The 22,199-nt window shown below is 41.5% G+C and overlaps 1 protein-coding gene across 1 annotated transcript in view; it reads left to right on the forward strand.

Annotated features, from left to right (window-relative positions):
* The window catches only part of MAML2 (mastermind like transcriptional coactivator 2), a 341,806-nt gene that overhangs the window by 226,145 nt on the left and 93,462 nt on the right, over window positions 1-22,199 (forward strand). The window contains exon 2 of the mRNA XM_077113189.1: window positions 2,670-4,181. Coding sequence (XP_076969304.1) covers window positions 2,670-4,181 — 1,512 coding nt within the window. The remainder of the gene's footprint in view (window positions 1-2,669; window positions 4,182-22,199) is intronic.

Genomic DNA, 22,199 nt, shown 5'->3' on the forward strand with positions numbered 1-22,199 from the left:
AATCAAAGGCGATAACCCAAACCTGGAAAAAGAATGTGCTCCTTTGTTCTTTACTGGCTGTGAAAGATGCAACTCATGTTGAAATAAATCCGAGCAGCCCATTTTGAGGCTGCCTGGCAGAACCCTGGCCCTGTGCTCTTCCTGATTCCCTGAGGACAGGCGATGGCAACTGTGAGTTTCTGAGAAAGGTGGCGATGGCTCACAGTGTTCTGTAAGGATGTTTGTCACCAGTGGGTAGACAAGGTTAAGAATCAGTGAATATATAGAGACAGCAGAGGTGGGGGAAAGAAATTTAAAAGCTTCACACTTGGGCACAAAGAAAGCCCTGCCCCCTGGCTGGAAACCTCTGCAGACTGCTCATCACTGAATGTGCAGTCAGTCTCAGGGGACTTAGGACTCTTGGTTGAATGTAGCAGAAACCCAACTCAATGGGTTAGACACTGCAGGGAATTTATTGCAAAGATTCTAGAGTTTATCAAGGAAAACAAGGAGACACGTTGCTCACCTATTATTGGAATCAGACCCTCAAATGCTATCAGAACTCTGTGTCTCTCCTCTCTGCTTCATTCTTTTCTCCTTCTACAGACTTATTTCCTTTATAGCTTGAGTTGACATAATGGAATGACCATCAACAGCTCACAAGTTTTTAAATCACCAGATGGGCACCCAAAGAGAATCTGGTCTCTCTTTTTCCAATTCCATAATTCCTATGGAAAAGACAGATTGGCCCAGCTTGGTTCCCTTCTGTGGTCCAATCAGCAATGGCCTAGGGGTCAACAACAGCATGGCACATCCACCACAGCCATATACTAGCTATGAGTGGTCAAACCACAGAGATGGGATCCATGAAACAAGTATTGATGAGACAATTGACAAGAAGCACATTTGTTCACATTCAGCCTTATGCTGTGTCCTGGCCGTTCCCAGATCCCTCATCATTTTACCTGAGGTTCAGGATGTCTCTGTGCTCACTGCCTTTGGCCCCTCCCTGCTACAGGGATCCCAGCCCTAAATTATTTCCACATAATACAGTGCAAATGACACAGGCTTTAGAGCCACACAGACCTGCAGTTGAAGTCCGGATTTACCGCGTACTAGCTATGTGAATTGGACATGTTACTTAGCCTCTCTGAGACTTCGCTTCCTTATCTGTAAGAGTGGTCATACCTATCTAATGGGGCTGTTGGGCAGATTAAGGAAGATGAACTATGTTTAAAGTACTTGGTACATAATAGGTGTTAATTTCCTTCTCTTAATCAGATTACCTAGAAATCTTCTGGTGGCTAAGGGAGTGGTAGTGAGTGAAAACAGAGGAAAGGAGGATGGATAGAATTTTCTATCTCAGAAATATCTTTTGATCTCAGGTATTTTATAATTATCCTAAGCAAACATCAAATCATTTAAGGGGTCAGCTCACTGGGAAAGTCACATTTTGATAGATATAGTTTTTCACTTTAGAGGCAAATCAACAACAGCCCTTTATGAGGGTCGGTGATGAATATTTTCTGTTTCCTCATATAAGCTCATATAATGCAATCTAATCCCAGGGGTTAGTGAATGAAGTACCTTAATATTTCATTGTAACTATAGCTGTTTAGAGAGGCACACCCCCACACATACACACGCATACCCCAGCTTTGAGAATGAAGTAAACCATACATTTTATATAAACTAAAATTTATTGAGCTCTTACTATTGTAAACACTGTGCTAAGCTTTTACATGCTTTATCTCATTTCTTCCTTTGAATTTAGTGCCCTAGTCCCATTTTCTGGATAAGAAAATTGAGGCTGAGATAAGTAAGTTGCCACAGTCACCTAGCTCTCAGTGACAGAATTAGAATTTTTTTTTTTTCAGAATTAGAATTTGAGCTCAGTTTAGTCAGTTCCTGGAAAATGAACTCTTAACCACTTTGCAGAACTGCCTCTCTCCACCTTCATTATGGTTAACAAAATTTAGAGATAGGCAACGGCAGAAATAAATTCCTGGGAGATTTTGTGCTTGGAGTGTCTCCTCTTTTGACAATCTCATGATTTCTGTGTGTCCACACAATGCTGCTATATGGGCCTGAATGCAGAGCAGAGGAGTTACAGGAAGAAAAATAGATGAACCATAGATAGACTGTCTCCTGTGGCCTGACAACTCTTCTGATTACTTACTTAGAGTAGAAGAGTGATGAAGGGGTTGAATCTGTGAAAAAAGAAACTAGAAGTTCTGTCTCAGCTTTAGATTTGTGTTTCCCATCTGGGTCAAAATTGTGCACACACTGATCATCTGTGACCGTGGGAGGGTGTATACACATGCATGTGGAATATTTGGCCTGCTCTAGAAAACAGCAGGGCTCTAGGGATCGATATTAGATGCTATCAATAATTCCTGATGATGTATATGAAGGATTCTTCATTCATTGACCTAGGTACCAAATACGGGAACCACTGTGATCTCTCACCACAAATTGACCTGTTCCTCCAGAAACATTTTATTTTGTACAGTTTGTGCTACTGGGAGTTTCACTATATTCCAGATTATGCTTCGTGTGTCCCTTTTTCTTTTTGACTGCATCCTGTTGTATAAATGGAGGAAATATTTCAATATTCTATTGCTTTGATTAGAAGCATATTTGGATTAATATCTCACATTTTCCTCCTTCATTTCCCTTCTGTCTTTCAGCTCCAGGGTTCCTTGAAAAGAAAACAGGTAGTAAACCTGTCTCCTGCCAACAGCAAGAGGCCCAATGGCTTTGTCGACAACTCATTCCTTGATGTCAAGAGAATCCGTGTAGGGGAGAACCTTTCTGCAGGACAAAGTGGTCTCCAAGTAAATAATGGACAGAGTCAGATCATGTCAGGGACCTTGCCTATAAGTCAAGCACCCCTGAGAAAGACTAACACTCTGCCACCCAATACACATTCTCCTGGCAATAGTATGTTTAACATGGGCTTAAAGGAGGTAAAGAAGGAACCAGGAGAGACTCTGTCTTGCAGTAAGCACATGGATGGCCAAATGACCCAGGAGAACATTTTTTCTAATAGGTACGGAGATGACCCTGGAGAGCAACTGATGGATCCTGAGCTACAGGAACTGTTCAATGAGCTGACCAACATATCTGTGCCTCCCATGAGTGACCTTGAGCTGGAGAACATGATCAATGCCACCATAAAGCAGGATGACCCATTTAACATTGACCTGGGCCAGCAAAGCCAGAGAGGCACACCCAGGCCCTCCCTGCCCATGGAGAAGATAGTGATCAAAAGTGAATACTCACCTGGCCTGACCCAGGGCCCCTCGGGCTCTCCTCAGTTGAGGCCCCCATCAGCTGGCCCCACATTCTCCATGGCCAACTCTGCCATTTCTACTTCCTCCCCAATCCCTTCAGTCCCTCAAAACCAGGCTCAGCCTCAGACAGTCTCAGGAGCAAGCCGGGCCCTGCCCAGCTGGCAGGAAGTATCCCATGCTCAGCAGCTCAAGCAGATAGCTGCCAATCGTCAGCAGCATGCCCGGATGCACCAGCCGCAGCATCAGCCTACCACCTGGTCAACCTTGTCCTCTTCTACAGGACCATCCCCAGGTCCATTTGGACAGGAGAAAATCCCCAGTCCTTCTTTTGGTCAGCAGCCATTCAGCCCACAGAGCTCCTCCATGCCTGGGGTAGCCGGCGGTGGCAGCCAAACAAAAGTCATGGCGAACTATATGTACAAGTCCAGCCCTTCAGCTCAGGGTGGGCACCTGGATGTGCTCATGCAGCAAAAGCCTCAGGATCTCAGTCGAAGTTTTATTAGCAGCCCACACCCAGCCATGGAGCCCCGTCATGGCAACACCAAGCCTCTGTTCCATTTTAATTCCGATCAGGCGAACCAGCAGATCCCTTCGGTTTTGCCTTCGCAGAACAAGCCTTCTCTCCTACACTACACCCAGCAGCAGCAGCAGCAGCAGCAGCAGCAGCAGCAGCAAAGCTCAATTTCGGCCCAGCAGCCACAACAGCCGCAGCAGCAGCCGCAGCAGCAGCAGCAGCAGCCGCAGCAGCAGCAGCCACAGCAGCCACCACCCCAGCCCACCCAACCTCTATCAAACCAGGCTTTGCTGAGGTCACCCTTGCCACTTCAGCAGAAGATCCTGCTTCAGAAAATGCAGAATCAGCCCATCACAGGGCTGGGGTATCAAGTCTCCCAACAACACAGACAGGTAAGGCTTCTACCATGCCAAAGAGCAGGGTTTCCCAAGACCATTTAGCTTTCTCATTTTGATTTGGCTACTCTGGTGTTTGTGTCTAACAGGATCAAAACCAAAGGCAGTAGTGGTCTTGAAGGATTCATATAGAGACTTCATAAAACCTGGTTCATTTGGAGAATCTGGAGGAAAAGGCTCATATTTCCTCGTAGAGCATTACTGTCATTGGGATCTGTAGTGAGCAAAGGCTCTTGTTAATTGATTATGTTGTTTTATAACTGATGCCTTTAGTGGCATTTCCAGTTGTCAATCAGATTATGATTTATCTGTTGTTCTTTCATCCAGTCAACAAATCAGACATCAAGTCAGCATGCAGTTTCTGGGTACCTACCATGTGCCAGATGTTGTGGTTATGCTAAGTATTAGAAGAGGGCCAGAGGAGATATAAGAAGTGTTTAATGACCAGTCCTCCACAGGCACCAGACAACTGGAATGGCAGACATCCGACTCATCAGAATAGATCTTGCTATGGCTCCATTTTGGTGCATGTGGACTGAATGTTAGTCCTAAATAAGACATGCTCCTTGTCTGCAAGCTTAGTTTGGAGAAGGAGACGCGATTTGAAAATGATTATTTTAATGCTAAGTGGAAAGGCTAAAGGTATGAGAGTACAGAGTTTGAGCATCTTACCTGACAATGGGAAATTGGAGAGGGCTTCTGAAGAAAATAGGACCTGAGCTAAGTGTTAAAGGATGAAATTTGTCATGACTATAAACAAGAAAAAAAATCTGTAGTTACCTTATAGCCTGTGTTTAACATAAAACAAAGGTTTTATTCTGCCCCAAACAGGAATAGTATGAAGAGATTTGCTCTGTGCATTCAGGGCAGTAACTGGTGAGTAAGCCCTGATTCCCAGGGAGCCTGAAGGAGGAAATTCTTCTTGGAAGGCAGGAAGGAAGTATGGATATTGCTTTGTGCATATAATTTGACAGATCTACTTTAGTGTCCAAGCATAAAGACAGCATGTTACATGTCAAAACAATATGTCAAGACAGTGTGACAGCACAGAGCCTAATTCCAGTGGCATTCCTAGAGTAGTTTTCATAGCAGCTACCCAGGGAAGAGTACACAACAAGCTCCACAGACAGGGTCCAAGCTAACCTTCTCCCTAGATGTGGGCCAAGAGAGGACTGGACTCCCTGAGAACACAACAGCTGTGTACCAAGTAAAGCTTTCAGCTTGTATCCCTTTAAGAAGTGTTTCTTAAATTGTAGATTATGGAAAATGGACTTGAAATGGAGTCATGCGTGCTCTTTTCCTAAGTTCCTTTTTTTAACACAGGTAATTTGAGGATCATTCAAAACAAACAGCATTGTGTAACTACTTTCTAATGTTATATGTAGGTGTTTTGATCTGGATGAAACTCCGTTCAAATTCCCACTCTGGCATTTGCTGATTGTGTGATCTCAGGCAAGTCACTGAACTGCTCTAAGCTTTAGTTTCCTCACCTGTAAGTGGAGGTGATAATATCATCTCCTAGGGTTGTTTTGAGAATGAAATGAGATAATTCTCAGTGCAGAGTCTAGAATACAGTTAACTATTACGATTATCATGGAGAGAGCCATGAATAATATCCAGTATTACTGACTAGCATGCAGGATAGGCATCAGAATGGATCCTAAAACCTACATGAATAGTATTGAGGGGATAAAATAAGTCTATCCCGAATTATTCCACTATCTAGCAATATGAAAAGTCGATAGAAATTTAACCTTCCTGTGCCCAAGTTTCTAACCATAAAGCTGGTAATAATAAATAAGGGGACAATGATGAGTTAGCATATATTCAGCATTTACTGTGTAACTACATTGGCTTCTGACTCGTTTACTTCTGGTATTTCATTTCATCCATATGAAGGAAATACGATTATTCACCATTACTGGTGAGGGAATTGAGGCACAAGTAGATTAAATAACTTTCCGAAGGTCAAACAGTTACTAGGTAGCAGAACCCAGCTTCAAAGCCTGATGTTCCACCTCGTAACCTGTGCACAGTCACAAGTTGTATAGCTCGTAGGTGGGGTTTGTTGGCAAGTGAATGACCATCTGTAGAGCACTGTGGATTCTCAAAAGACATTTGTTCTTCTAATATCAAGCCATATCTGTTGCATTAATAGATTAGCTCTGACCTTCAGAGCTATTAAAGCAAGGAATTGAAAAATATCCATGTGGTTGTTGGCCTTCCTGAGGGGAAGCCCTATGGAGCTAACCAAAATAAGCAATTTACGACAGGCGATAAATAGTTTTGGTGCCCATCAACCCTTTTTTGGGAGCTTCCCCATAATCTACAAGGTCCTCTGTGCTATTTCCTGCAGCATCACTGATGTCAGCACTGGATATCTTGCTCCTGATCTCTTAATTCCCACCCAAGCTTTCAGAACCCAAACACATCAGTGGGTGCTGATGGCCAAATCAACAGACATTGTCCAATGCCTTAGATAATGTTTTCACTTTTCCCAGTGACTATAAAGCCAAGACACTTTTATTCTGTTCAAGAAGGTCCTCAAAAAGTAGTAGAATGGTGGCAGCATGTCAAGCCAGAGGTCTCTTCTGTACAGGCAGGGCTACCAATTTAAAGCTTTATCCCAACTTTGTAGATTGAACCAGATTGTCCCTTTGGTGCTTCCAACTCAACAATTCTATAAGGTATGACTCTGAAGTCCTGCATCTGAATTTTTAAGCAAATGTACCAGAGCTCTGTAGTCAAATAAGTGTTTCCCTTGGATACTTATTCTAATAATGGAGCTATTGTTCAAAACAGTTTCAGAAAGTCTTTTCCTGGGATTGTCTTCATAGCCCATAGCACATTCAGCAGATTATTACCATTATAATAATATCTATCCTTTCAGGTGATTTTTCATGCCGTGTTATTGAGATAGAGTCACACACCATATAAACCATCCAAAGTATACAATCAGTGGCTCACTGCATCATCGTATAGTTGATGCAGGTGATTTTTGAAAACAGGCTAGCTGAGTAATACTCCTTTGGGTCAAAAACAAAGTGTAACCATGATGTGATAAAACTGTTTTTCAAGTGTGGTTTGTGATCTTTCTCTGAAGACAATAAAGAAGGTAATTTTGAGAAACAACTTTCATTTGGATATAACATATATCTAAGCTTTTCCTATCATATAGTCTCAGCAAGTATATTGCCAAGTATTTTCAACTCAGAGAGAGTAGCTTTAACTACTGTCAAAGTAGACAGTACAAATGTGTGTTTTCATCTCAGCATAATTAAATCTCTGTTACTCATGACTTAGTCGTGCGCTCACGGGAGGAGGGACTGGGAATTAAGCAAAGCTTACGTTTATCAGCAAAAGCATCCTAAATGAAAACACTAATCATGAGTGTGTGCGTGTGTGTGTGTTTCCTGCTTGCCATGCTCATTTTGTGCAAACACAAGAAAGATTTACCGTGGGATTTGCTGAATTAGGACGCTTTCGCCTTGGAAATGGTGGAAATCTTCCTGGCTTCCTGGTACAAAATATTCAGTTGAATTTGATCCATTGTATGCAATTTACCAGTAAATTATGCACAAGTGGCCTTCTCTTAAACTTTCAGAACTCTAAACCCAGACAGATCTACGTGCTGAGGTAGAGGCTGAATTGGGAGGATTCCTACTCTCTGCCCCCCCTCACTTTGTTGTATACCTATCTCCATTCTCCTGGATGTGAATGGCTCCTAGGGGATGGATGTAGTTTATCTGAATTGTTGGAGACGTCCTTATTGTCCCATGCCTGGGTGGTTTTAAGTAATTCTTTCTCCAGAGGACAAATGGTATTGGGTGTTTCAAAAAATGTCTTCAGTGACTGTCTTGCTAATGTTTGGGCTTGGCAAGTGGAGACATCTCCTGGCTGTAATTTTCTTCCCTCTGTAATTTGATGGTTAGAGGACAGGGTAGGAGAGGTATGTAATGCCTGGGTTTTCTGATTATCCTCAAGTCACTGAACACTTGTTTAAGATGTGAAGGAGTTATTGGTTGTCCAGGGCTCGTGAGGGTTCAATCCAAAGTGCTTCCCTCTTGAACCAAGAAGTGATCTTTATTAGAGCTACATAATCAGACACTTAAAAGTGTGAATTTCTTTCTAACATTGGATCCATGAAACTCAAGTGGATTCTATATTTGGTTTAGAATTTTCCCATCTCTAAAACTCCCGGGAGGGAAGACAGCCAGTGAATGGATGGTTTGTTATGACTGAAACATAAATTTGTTAAGTTCCCACTCAGTTTAAACCCAAACTCCTCAATCGTGTATCGAGAGCCTTCCATAATCTCATCCCACTCTCTCTACCTAGCCAATTTTATCCTTTACTACTCCCTGTCGACTCTTGGCTTAATTCAGGCAAGTATCCTAATCTCTCTCCAGCCTCCCACTTCTCATGTTAATTCACACTTTCCCCCAAACACACCCCTTCACATATGAATTCATACTTTCAAGGTTTTGATGGTGCTCTTCCTGTTCCCTCAGTTAATCCCTTTCTGGTTTAAATACCTGTGTTCCATTTTCCTGACTTAAACAGTGATTGGTAAAATACTCAGTACCAGGAATCAGACTGACAGCTGTTTGCATGCTCACCTGCTCTCACTCTCTGTCCTCTCTTCTCTCTTTTCCTCTCCTCAGTATACCCTCAACTAGATTGTTGTATTACTCAGCAGCAGATTTTATACTCCCAAACAAATACCCATTCATGGATTAAACAATTGCATGGAGGAACTACTGACCTTCCTTTCATTTAATCTTTACTTTTTTCTAAATATAGAAGAAGTAATGATTTCCTTCTTCACAGAGTCTACAAAGACAGAGCACATGCCCTGTAGGTTAAACTTGTTAGCGATGCACCTCGAGTCACCATAGGGGGCATTCTCCTAGATGGTTTTCATCATTCTTGTCTCCCCTGGACCTTAAAGTCTCAAAAACCTATTTCACCAGAACAAGGATGGTGGCTCTGTCTCTCAAGGCAGACTCACCTTGGCCAAGCTTATGGAATTCATATTTAAAAGCCAAATGCCAATCTATGTGTTTAAAATGAAAAGTACAGCTGGTACAGACCAGAACACTGGGGTCAGCATAAATAACTTTCTAGAGGCAAAGATACCTAGGAAGCCAAGTTATAATCAGAAGGTAGCTTGATAAACAAGAAATCAAAACAAAGGGTTAGGAGTTAGAGATTAAGTTGAGGTCAATTATTATTATTTTTTCTTTTTGGGGGGGGTGCACGGGCCAGGAATCGAACCCAGGTCTCCCGCATGGCAAGCAAGCATTGTACCACTGAACCACCCGTGCACCCTAGGTCAGTTATTTTAAGCCCTAAGTACACATGAACATATCATGAGGAGAGATTTTTTCCAATTCCAGTTGTGCCCAAGATCCACCCCCCAACCCCCACCCCCCACCCCCCATGGGACCAACTGAATCAGAATTTTTAAGTGTGGGGACCAGGAATTTGTGTTTTTTGTCAAAATACCAGATGATTCTAGTATGCAGACAGGTGAAGAACCAGCGGTGAGGTGATCACATGTTTAATGGCATCAAGGTAAGGCAGTGGCTGCCTTTTTCACACCTACCACTCCCTCCCCATCTCTTCTACCCGGCTAGTCCGCGACCCTGATCACACACCTTGGCGCCAGACAGGCCGGATTTGGATGTAGGTAGGTCCCGCCTCTCACTATCTGTATGACTTTCTAGTAAGTTATTTAACTTCTTTGTGACTCATTTTTCTCTTCTGTAGAAAGGGGCTGATGATATCTACCTTTTGTCGTTTATGAGGATTAAGTTGAATCAAGATGTCTTTGTTGAATACACTTGGAGTCCATGAGCTGAGCCTTCCATTACCTGTACCAGCCTTGGGTACACATTGTCAGCACTTGTCCCTGCTACCCTCTTCTTCTTTTTTTTGAAACTTTTTTTTTTATTGTGAAATATAACATATATACAAAAAAGAGATAAATGTGAAAGTACATTGTAACAGGTAGTTATAGAACAGATTTCAGAGTTTGGAATATGGGTCATTGTTCCACAATTTCAGATTTTTCCTTCTAGCTGTTCCAAGACACTAGAGATTAAAAGAAATATCAATATAGTGATTCAGCAGTCATACATTTGTTAATCTTATCTTCTCTGTTATAATCCTCCTTCTCCTTTGATATTTCTCCCAATCTTTACGGTTATTTAGGCTCTGCCCTTTCTAACTTTTTCAGTTGGAAAGGGGTGTTGATAATGTGGAAGAGGGGACTGGAACTAGGTGATATTCTAGAGAGGCTGGCCCCTCTGGGTTTCAGGACTTATTTGGCTTAGGAACCATCTGGAGATTGTAGGTTTCTGGAAAGTAACCTCAGTACATGAAACTTTTGTAGAATCTCAGATTAAGCCCTAGGTGTTCTTTAGGGTTAACAGGAATGGTTTGGGTTGGGGTCTGGTACCCTCTTCTTTATATATTTCCTTGATGCCATGACTCTCTCTTCTATTTACCACAATGATTTTTAAATCCGACTTAGGTTCCATTTTTCTGGATTTGGAACCATCTTGTCTCATTATCTCTTGTCTCTATATCTCTGATCTTAAAGACTTAGGAAGTTGTTTATAATTTGACCTGGGTTGGTTGGAGGAATCCTCTGTTGCTCTTATCTACTGACAATGCTTCTAAATCCTTGCAATGGCCCAGTAGTGCCAGAGAAGACATAGAAACCTCGTACAATCTGGAAATGCCTTTTTAATTATAAATTCAGTGTTCTATAACAATATAACTTCAAGCCAGCCTTTGCTGGGTCCTAGAAAGGATCAGTGAAAAGGCCAATTAGGCTAATGCCAGGATTTAAGTTTAGAGGCTAAAACTGAGTTTCAGCAAGTCAGGGGCATTAAGGGTCACAAAATCAGTCAGTATACCCAGAATTCAGCAGTGAGGCCAAAAATTGGTGATAAACTTATGGTCAAGGATAAGGTATAAATGACATGAAATCTAAAGTGAACTTGGGAGAGAGGCACATGAGATTCTAGGTGGGCACTACAAATGACACTTGATCATCTGGTCATTTCCATTATGACTCACCTTGGCTGGGTCTTGCTGGTTAAAGAGAAAGAAATTGGTATAGACATACTGAGAGCTGTCTGTGACAGGCCAGGAAAATGATGTTTGCGTTTGTACGTTATCTTTGACATGCCATCATTTATCTTTGAAGTTTCCAAGGAAAACAAAAATTTGTTTTTTTATACTCTTGAAACCAGTGCTAAGGCCAGGATCCAGAGTGAATTTCCTGATGCATATGTTACCATAATTGGAACTAAGGAATCTTGATTGGAAAAATTAGGAGGAGGGATTTTGTACATTTTTTTTCTTTTGCTGTGGTTTTGTTAGCTGGTTGATTTGTTTTAATGCTAGCACCAAGTCTGTGTCAGATGCAAATAATGCAAATAGAAGATATTATCAACCCTCCCCTTTATTTTTAAATTCACACATACCATACCCCTTACCCCTTCCTTTCATTGATCACTAGCATTTCAATCTAAATTTATTTTAACATTTATTCCCCCTATTTTTTTTATCTTTATTCCATTTTCATCTCCTTTTTTTAACAAGGTGAGGACCTGGAGACTCAGAAAGGTTAAATTATTTGCCCAGAAGAACACCTAGAAATGTATCTGATTCTATATCCAAAGTTGGTATATGCTATGCTGTGTAAGTGGAAGAAATAGATGGAAGTGGTTGGGGTTGTCTCTCCAGGGCCATTGTTTGTGATATCTGTCTGAAATCTCACCATTCTCTACCTTCTCAGTTTATTAGACTGCCTCATGCAAAATTTAATTCAATTCTGATACAGAGAGGGATCTTGAGTCAAATTCACAGAAGTTGCTTTATTTGAACCCATGTCTATCCAACCAAAAGCCATGAACCCAAAATGCCAGGCTAAGTTAAGTACTGCTTCAGTCTTTAGTCTAAAATAACTTCCATTCATTCACTCAAAAAATATTAGTTGAGTACCTGCTATGTGCTAGGCACTTTTAAATGTTTTTTAAAAATTAAATAATCAGAGAGTGTGTTTTCAAGTTGAGCTGTTTTTATTATATTCCAGGCCTAATCTTGCTTCTGTTGCTAGGCTGATTTGCTTCTTGATTATTCTGATCCAAGATAAAAATGAAAAACACCCAGGAGATTAGGTATGTAATTTAACTTTTAAACCAAAATTTCTGAGATTTTGTTATATTTATTAAAAGTGGTAAGGAAAACTCATTCACTCTCTTTTGCTTTAATTATCTCTTAGGATTTAAAAACACTTTAAGGGTGAATGTTATACTTTCACAATAGGGCAAAGCCGTAGTTCTTATATTCATTCACTCATTCATTCAATGAAAATTTACTGAACACATACATTATGCCAGGCGCTGGGGATTAAAAGATTAAGTGACCCAAATAATTTCTTCACACCTACTTAATCTAAAAGATCAGGAAGTCATCGTCCCTCCTCTCAGAGAGCTTTTGATCAAAAGAAGACATCTTTCCCTACAGTTTACTGGATTCCCACTGAAAGCATGTACTACATTGTTGAGGTCATTACGAATCCGCTCTGCAGTAACTAAGCCAAAATCACATGAGCCCTTGCCCTAAATCAGCAAGCTCAACTTCGAACATGCTGTTTTAACCTTTACAGTTTAAAATGTAACCTTTTACATTTTGCTGGGTATTCCAGTTTCTTTTCTATTTTGTTTTGTTATTGTAGTATGTAGTAGCTCAGAGCACAATAGAGTGATTTAGAGTAAAGCAACAATTAACTCCCGTATCCCTCAATAAAGAAATAAGCACAGTAACAAGAAGAACACGTTAGCCTTGGAATCCTAGTGCACAGGGTTCAAATCCCCATTTAGGGGAATGTCTTCCATTATTCCCATTCCAAGGCCTTTGTCCATGTGTCACATCCATCAGTAAGAGACGTGCATTTAAAGCGTTAGTGGGTGATTTAGATGGTTGAATACCAAGTTTCCAACTAGGGAAAGAAGTGGTCTGGAATTAAGAAATAGATTTGATCCTGGAGATGGAAATATTGGAGGGTTAATGGAAAATCTGACAGATATTTAACTGTAATGTGCATTAGTGTAGGTGACTCAAACAATACCCTTTACGCCCATTCTAATTAGTTTTGCCTTTTGTAATCAGATGTCAATTGTTATTGGTTTGGTAGAAGATGGTGGTAGCTTCTTTTCCTGAAATCCTAAGGAAGCAAAAACGTATTTAGTCTCACCAGTCAGCAGATTTGCACATTGATGATGAATTGAAGTTGGGCAAAAAAGGCTTGAGATTCTGAAGGTGTTTACTATAAGGAGTTTCGGGTTTGAAATAAAAGACTGTACAAATATTTAGACTACCAGGATCAGAGAGATGTAACGTGAATGAATCATCTTTCTCTCTTTACATTGTGTTTCAAGCAGAAGAGACCAAACTTACACACACACACACACACACACACACAGTGGAGGCAGCTCTCTGGATACTAATTAGACTACTCTGGCTGAATATTTGTATTTGATGCAATGAATCTGAACAATAAAGTGTGCCTTATTCTCCAGGCAATAAATTGAGTTGTGCATAATAGAGGGAAGCCAATGACCGCTTTCCTGTGCATCCTGCAGAACCAAGTTTTCAAGGTCCCCAAGGATGAAAGAAAGGGAGTGGTTGACCTGTTTCCCTTTCTTTCTACTGCTAATTCTCTCCACCCTGAATCACTGGCATTTTCCACAGTTTGCTTTACGCAGGAGGTTTAAGTAAGGGCTTCACCTTTAAGAAACATGAACCATAAAAACAGGGGACTTCTTGGCCCTCTTTCTTGGTAGTGCACAGGTCTGTGTGTATGAACACATGAGTGTGTGTACCCTACATTCTGATCTTGGCTCACGTCTTTACTCTGTATCTATGTGTATCTCTCGACCCTTCCCTTGGCTTTGCCATCTGCTCTTTCGCCATTTTGAACTGGCCTCCTTTTCCTTGCCTCTTTGATATCTGTTCTGTGGCATGCCTTGGTGGCAGTGAGGGGAGATGTGTAGCCACTGGAATTGTTATTGGCAACAAGGGTGTAGAGATTTTTCCTGGAAGAAGATCCATGTTGGGGAGAGCTGGGGGATAATGGGCTGGCAGGCACTTCTCTATGTCTCACAAGTTTCAGGAACAAATGGATTCTGAATGAAAATGGATAAATTACACCCAGAATAATTTCTGATCATTTCCCTTTCTCACGTCAAGTATTGGCTAACTGAACTGCCTACTTGCAGGCTTGTCAACCTGCAACCTGAGTGAACATTCTGAAGTAGGAATTTGATCATCTCAATACTGTTTTGCACAGGTTAGAGTCTAACTCTTTTGTGTAGCTTATATATATATAACTATATATATATATATATATATACACTCTTTTCTCCAGCTCTCTCCATCTTAAGGGTCCTCTAATTCTTGAGAGCTGTTCTGCTTTCTCTCACCTCTAGATCTTCAAATATGCTGCTCCTTCTGCCTAAAACTCTATTCTGCCTAGGTAACCTAACCCCAAGTGTTCTTCAGTTTCAGCCAGGACATTCTCTCACTTCCCAATCTGGATTAGCTCCTCTCTATTCTGACATCTCCCTTCTTCTCTACTAACATGTATCACACACACCTCCCACCCCACACCCGCCATATACCTTGTTCTTGTGTGTGGTTCTTCATTAGACTATGAGTTACATGAAAGCTGTGATTGTGTCTATCTTGTTTACCACTGTCTTTCCTATCCCTGACATACTTACTATGTGGTAACACACACCCAAAACACACTTGTTGGAAAAAAGAACAAATGAATTTTACCATTGATCCATCATCCTTTCTTCTTTTCTAAGGATTTAAAAATACCAACTCCTCCTTCAAAAGCAGGAATTGGAACTAGCTATTCCACCCTCCTCCACACCAAGTTTGTCCTTAAAATATTTGCCCATGAACCACATCAAACAGTGCTAGTTGTGAGAGCTAGAAACCAGAGAATTCTCAGCTGCCCCATGGGTGACACTTGTAGGATCAGATTCTGCAGAGACACTTTGATAGAGGGAGTACTTACTTATTTCCTGGGGAATCATATGGGTAAGAGTCAACTAAGAGAGTTTTATCAAGAATATTCCAGTAAGTCTTTTCATTTAGCATGATTTCCACAAACATATATGGAGCATCCATGATGTATCAGTGATGACCAAGACATAATACCCACCCATTTGTAATTGAGGGAAACAAGTAATTACAATGTAGTCTTATAAAGTGATATGGTAGAAGTTATTACAAGGTATATAGAACATAGGGCTGAGGCATCTGTTATAGCGTGAGGACTAGTTAAGACTTCCTGAAGGAGGTATCACCTAAGCGCTGACCTCAGGAAGCTAAAGGAAAGGGGGAAGGTAGAAAGCCTTCCAGACAGAGGCTGAGTTCTTTTAGAAGAGTCTAACATATTCAGCATGGATGGACTGTAGAATAAAGGGTCACGAGAGGACAGAGTTGAGACTAGAGGAGTAAGCAGGGGCCAGATCACAGGGAGCCCTATAAACCATTGATAGGAGCTTAGGAATTCTTCCAGGAATTCATCATGGAAAATATTTTATGAGCTGTTTTTGACATAGGTATAACTTGTGCCTAGCACAACTATTTGCTTAATTCAAATTTGTTGAATTTATTGAATCAGATTTGCTTTTCTGAAAAGTCACTCTGTTTGCAGATGTACAGATCATGCTAGAGGGGCCCAGGCCAAGGTCAAGGAGACCTTCACAATATCCTTGTACCAAAAACATGTCAGAGATTTTAAATGTGCATTTGCTGTGGGCCCAGGCAGCTCAACCTCCCTCCTGCCAGTCTCAAAAAGTCACTCAGAGTTCATCTATCCCCTATGCCATTCTCTCCCTTTCCCCCCATATCTCGCTTCTCTGAGGCTAACACTTACCTCAACCCTTTCTCCAGAAGGCATGTTTCATCAATTATCCTCTCTTATACCTTTACTCAATCCTTCCTCTCTACCTACAAGCTCTACCTACAAGCTCTACCTACAGACTTCCCTGGAATCCTTCAAAAATAATTTTCCATTGACTCTCCTACCCATTTGAACCCCATTTTCCCACTTACCAGGCTCAGAACCTCTGCAGTCAACATAGATCCCACCTCTCTCTTAGGCCCACCTTCTCAGGTGCTACTACAGATACCACTGCATGACTGTCCCCATCTCTAGCTCTTCTTCATTTCCATGGCTGCTGCCCACTTGCCTAGATTACAGCAATAATCTCTTTGATCTCCTTCTTTTTAGCTACCTTGTCCATACCTGTCACAGGCTACACCATGTGTTTCTAAGTAATTCTGCCTTGCTCTGTGCAGCTTTGTACTGGGCTGAGCCCGGTGGTTGAGGTTCTAGTTATCCTCTCTTGTTTTTGCCAGGCCTCCTCCCTGGAACTGGAGCTTTCCCCAGGAGCCAGTCACTCCCTGGAGTTCCACTTCACAGAACCAGTTCTCCTCCCTTAAAAGGCCTTTTGGCCAACCACTGCCCCATTCCCCCTGGTGGCTGCATCCTGTATACATGCTTAGACAGTTCTGCGGATTCCTTGGGGACCTCCAACCCCTGGCTTCTCCATTCCTCGCCCTGACTTCCCAGGATGCTGTCATCATCTCTTCCCAAGCTGGGAAACAAAGTTAGTGTCTTACTCCTCTAGTGCTCACAGTACAAAACAAACATTTCCAGTATAGTCCTTATCATATTATACTATAACTTTGTTTAAGTATCTCTGCTCCACTGAGCTGTGACTTCCGGGAGTTGAGACTGAAAAATTTCTCTCTCCCTCTTCTGAACTCAAAAAGCATTTTGTATGCCTCATTGCATTCATCACTTTCTACCTTGAGTTGTAGTTAAGTCCATAACTTAACCCCTCCACTAGACAGCGGACAGTTTCCTTGAGACCAGGATCTGTCTGTACCTCTAAGGGAAAACAGAGCACCTGAGAGAAAGTGTCAACATGTGGAGGAAGGAAGTGAAGAGGAGGGAAATAAAAAGAAGAAAAAGAAATGTTATAGTATTTTTGTGTCTGTCTGTCTGTCTATCTGTATGTGTTATAGACACGTAGTCTTGAAATCAAAGGAAAATAAGTGAGTTTGAAAAATCTGGTAACAATCTGGATAAAAATTTACCTTGTTGCAATTATTGCTTATTGAGAATTTATACATTGCTTACTTCAAAAAATTTTGTAAGGACCTTAATGACCGTATGGCTTTGGCTGAGTTACTTCAACTCCTAGAAAACTGAGCTCTGTCATCTGTAAAATGAGCACCCTTGTTTTTTCAAGATTGTTGAAAAAATTATATGAAATAATCCTTAAGAGAAAAACTATATACATGGCCTGGCCCTCACAAATATTAGTTTGCTTTTCTTTGCCAAAAAAGGATTCTCAGAACCAAACCCATGAAAGCAGTCCAGAGATTAGTATTAGTAGACACTTGTGATGGGTGATTTCCAAAAGTGAACTCTCATTTAACTCTGAGTGTCCAGGCATCTAAGACAAAAAGAAATTGTGTGGGTATGTTTTAATATTTTAAAAGCATGCAAATTCATCAATGGAGATAAACTTTTCCTGGAACTGAATTCAAAGGTTCATTATTCATTAGGAGAATTAGGTAACATGATGGGCATCTTCCACTGGAAATTTTACAAAGACACAATGACACTATTTAATTGGTGTTTCTTTTATTTACTACACTATAAAATCTAAGGCTAAGATATTAAATTTTAAGTAAACTTTCCCTGTAAAGCTGACTTAATGTGGTGCAGATGTTTTCTGGAGATGTATTTCAATGATTTTCACCCTTTGAGCAAGGATGCTTCTCTTATCTCATCTCCTTACCCTCCGGTGTTTCCCTGAGACTCCTCCTTGGGGTCTTTAGATTCCTGCGGGGCAGTCTGCAAATGAGGGTTCCAGCTTAACGTAAGATCAGAGTGTAGGGACAGTAAAGCAATGCATAATTAAAATGTCTATTAGACTGCCTGACTCAAATATCAGTTGTCACAATGAGTCTCCGGCAAATGCAGGCGTTGTGTGAACTGGATTAGACCTATGGAATGTGTGCCTCAGAATCAGGTTTCAGGAAGAGCTTTTCAAAATCCTTTTACTCTATAATCTTATCCCTTCCTGCAGAACAAAGCTATAAACTTCGGGTGGGACCCCTCTGATTTCCAGCCCAAGCTTATTAAAAATCACCCCGGAAAAAATCAGCAATTGATATAGCTCTTTATTCATTTGAAAAGTATTTTAGCACCTCCTCTGTGCAGAAGACCATGCCAGCTGCTACCTGGATAGGTTGTGTGCCAGAACGAGCTTGGCAACGAGTGTCACAACACATGGATTCTGGACCCCAACTTGTTGCTGAGTATTTTCTCTTTAGCGCTCAACTTCCTGTGTTGTTTACTTCCTCAGTTTCCATCTCTTTCTATACTTTGGAATTTTATGCTTCTAAAATGCAGTTATTGAATGCCAGCAGCTTTTTTCATGTTTAATTATTACTTTCATCAAAGTAACACATTTATATAGTCTAAAAAGATAAATAGTGCTGAAAGGCAAAAGCTCACCCTTCTTAGTCTCTAGAGGAAACCACTTTCATCATCTTTAAATGTTTCTTTTGGCATTTACCACCACATATCTAAATATATCCAAATCTGCTCTCTCTTGATTTGTTAATTTTAGGCCATCTCTATTGCATTACTTATTATAATAGAAGAAGATTGTATTTCTGTTTTTGACCCCTTTCTCCCTCTCTCCCTTTGCCACATGATCTATACCAGAATATTTGGTAAGGTCCATATCAGACCTTTCAGGATTATTATAAGGTAAATAATATGTACTACTGAGATATATTACGTTTCCTCTCCAGGAAGTAAGTATCTCTTCTTTTTTTTCTTTTGTGAATTTCTTTGAAAATCAGGTTGCGTCTTCTCACACCATCCGAAAATTCTGTACAACATCTCTCGATGCACAGTCTACTCTGTGACTCCAGTCAGACAATATTCTGTGCCATTTCTTCTCCTGGCTAGTCTCCCCATGAACCCTCTGTCCCCAGCAACAATCCTGACCATGTTCTCTGGGCCTACTGATAGAGTGTCACTCAGGACTTCCTGCCACCATCCTGGGAATCCCCTGCATCTCTTTCCTTATCAGATCCCGTGTTTCCTGAATCCCATGTGTTTCCCCATTTATTTACCCCCTCGTTCTGGTAGACTGTATCAGCTGCCAACTTCTTGAGAAAGGTAGAAATGGTGGGTACTTTAGAGAAATTGTAACCCATTCGAGGAGATAAGAGAAATGCATTTAAAACCAAGAAGAAAGAATATTATTGAACATAGATAATGCTCCAGAAATTATGTTTGGTGCTGCTGAATATGCAAAGAAGGAGTGAGAATGGAACCTACATTTATTGAATACCTACTATGCGCCAAGTGCTCTCTCTGTCACATTCCTGAAAAATGAGAATACTGCTCTCTTCTTTTTGGATGAAGAAATGGAAAGCAGAGTGGCTTAGTAATTTGCCTAAGGCTAAATACACAACTGGCAGGTGGCAGAAGTGGAATTAAGATCCATGTTTGTCTGCGTCTAGCCATGCTCCACACTCTGTCTCTTAGCCAAAATGCCTTGCCCTGAAGGAGTTTGCTCAATCATGTGCCTCTAATCCAATGTCAAGTCATTGCTATTTTCTGGTCAGATCCGCCACCCTTTTCCCTTTGAGAAATTTGCATGTAATTTAACTCTAGTAAATGCGACATCTATTTTTATAGTCCCATGTACCTCAAGTTTTGTCATAATATTTTTCTGTGAAATTCTGGAGCAGAGTTATTTCCAAAGGAGATTTTGGTTCTTTATCCTCCTCTATTTACTAGGGATTAGACCGTTACAGTCTGATCTGGTTGTATCTGAAAACATGTTAGCGGTTTTGCCCTTCTCCCTTGTGGATTTGGTTTCTATGACAGTCAGTTCATTTGCTGACATTTATCACATTTTGCTCCTGCCTAAGGGACATCCAGAATTATGGGTGAGTAATTAACTGAGTAGAAGAAATGACACATACTGTGGACCTGTGCATTGTACCAACAGGTTACTCCCAGCTCCCATTCCCTTGAAAGCTGAATCAAAACTCCTTCTGGGAAAAAAAAAAAAAAAAGATAGGTACAAGAGGTAGAAACAGAGAGGTGAAAGGATTTAAAAGTGAACAAAAGAAGGTAAGAATCATCGTTTGATGCATTTCATTCACTGAAGCCCTCTGCTTTGTTCACTTAGAGGTCTTGACACTCAGGCACAGCTCAGCAAAAGTGACTGCACAGTAAGCTGCTGGGACTGGAGAGAGGGACAGGCCTCTAGCAGTGTCCTCATTACTGTCCCAGTATCATTGCTCTCAGAAGCAGGAACATGAACCCCTTCATACAATTAGAAATTAGAAGCAGGTACCCGGCTCTCTCTGAACAGCCTCAGCTTTAAAGGTTTTGGGTTCCAAAAGTTCATATTTAATTTGGTTCTTTGGCACTCCTGGTGCATTTTTTCCATCGGAATGATTTCAGGAAAATTTATTAAGCCTTCAGGCTAGCATTTACAAAGTCTATTCGACTCAAATGGACATTGAGCTATTAGAGTGACCTAACTGTGATTTCTAGAACTTCATTTTATTTTTATTTTTTTTTAAATTGTCCAGTTTATGTGGTCTGAGCCAGGCCCAGTGGTAGAATCAGGGATACGATCTATTCAGTGAGACAGAGAATTACAGTTCCATGGAGAGGCGTGAACTCATGGATACCCAGAGCAACTTGCTATGGAAATTGTGGGGGAGGGGCTTCCACTTCAGCCTGGCTCCAGATTCTGAATGGGGAGGCGAGGAACTGGCTCTGCTGATGGAGGGAAGCAGGCTTTCCCAGCAGGAGAAGAGGGAGCATGAGAACATCACCAGGGAGGGGCCTGGAGCCCTTCGTTTCTAGTGGTTACTTACAACATGGACATTTATAGCCAGGATACTCCCTGAGCTCAGCATTCAGTATCTATCCACATCGATGCATGTTTTTTTTTCATTGATCGAGATAAAACAGTTTGGAGCCATCAGTTCTAATTCCATAATCTAGAGACAGAGCGCCAGGGGGAGCAGAGCCCACCACCCCAGCAGCAGGTCCAGCGCCCTCACCCGGCGGTGCCATGCCTCACACCAGCCCTGAGGCAGGACCCAGCAGATCACTCGGTCTCTTGCCTATGTGAATGCTGTCCACAAAACTGCTTAAAAGGCAGCAGCGATCTTACAACCAGAATGGTTCCTAAAATAAGTTTTGACCTACAAATTTTATGAAATTGCCTACATAGTCAGAGCCAGGGAGGAAGACAGAGGGTCAGAAAGATGGGGCGAAAGCAGGAAAAAGAGATCCCGAGGGGGTGGGGGTGGGGGTATGAAAACAGATTTGGGCCAAAAAATGCATTTCTGATCATCTCTTCCCCTGTGTAAAGATACTTTATAAGGCGATGTAAATAGACAACTGGTCTATTTTTGTTTGCAAATGTAGATGAAGCCAGCCATTCTCACAAGTCTCTCTGTTTGTCTTTCCTCCTCAAGTTTCATTCAGTTTTTTTTCCTGAGGGGGAAGGGTGGGAGAGAGGGTGAGAGGGGCTCTAATTTGGCTTTTGTAAATTCTTTCACATTTTTCTGAACACTTATAAAGGGGGTCAAATCGAAACAGGTGTGACTGCAGCATGGACCACGGGGCCCTGACGTCAGCCCCCTCTCCAGCGGTTTCGATATGTAAAGCCCTGCCAATGTGTGCTGATATTGAGCAGCAAGGCGGCTGAGCTGTGAGCTGATAAAGACATACAGATTCCGTTTTTCTTCATACTCACAGGCAAGAAGTTTCTAAGGAACCATGGGTCTGCGCACGATGGGGAATGTAGGAGACCCCAACTGGTTCCACCTGGCGAACACACTTTCCCC

This window comes from Tamandua tetradactyla, chromosome 8 (assembly GCF_023851605.1).
Source record: "Tamandua tetradactyla isolate mTamTet1 chromosome 8, mTamTet1.pri, whole genome shotgun sequence".
In the NCBI taxonomy this organism is placed as follows: Eukaryota; Metazoa; Chordata; class Mammalia; order Pilosa; family Myrmecophagidae; genus Tamandua; species Tamandua tetradactyla.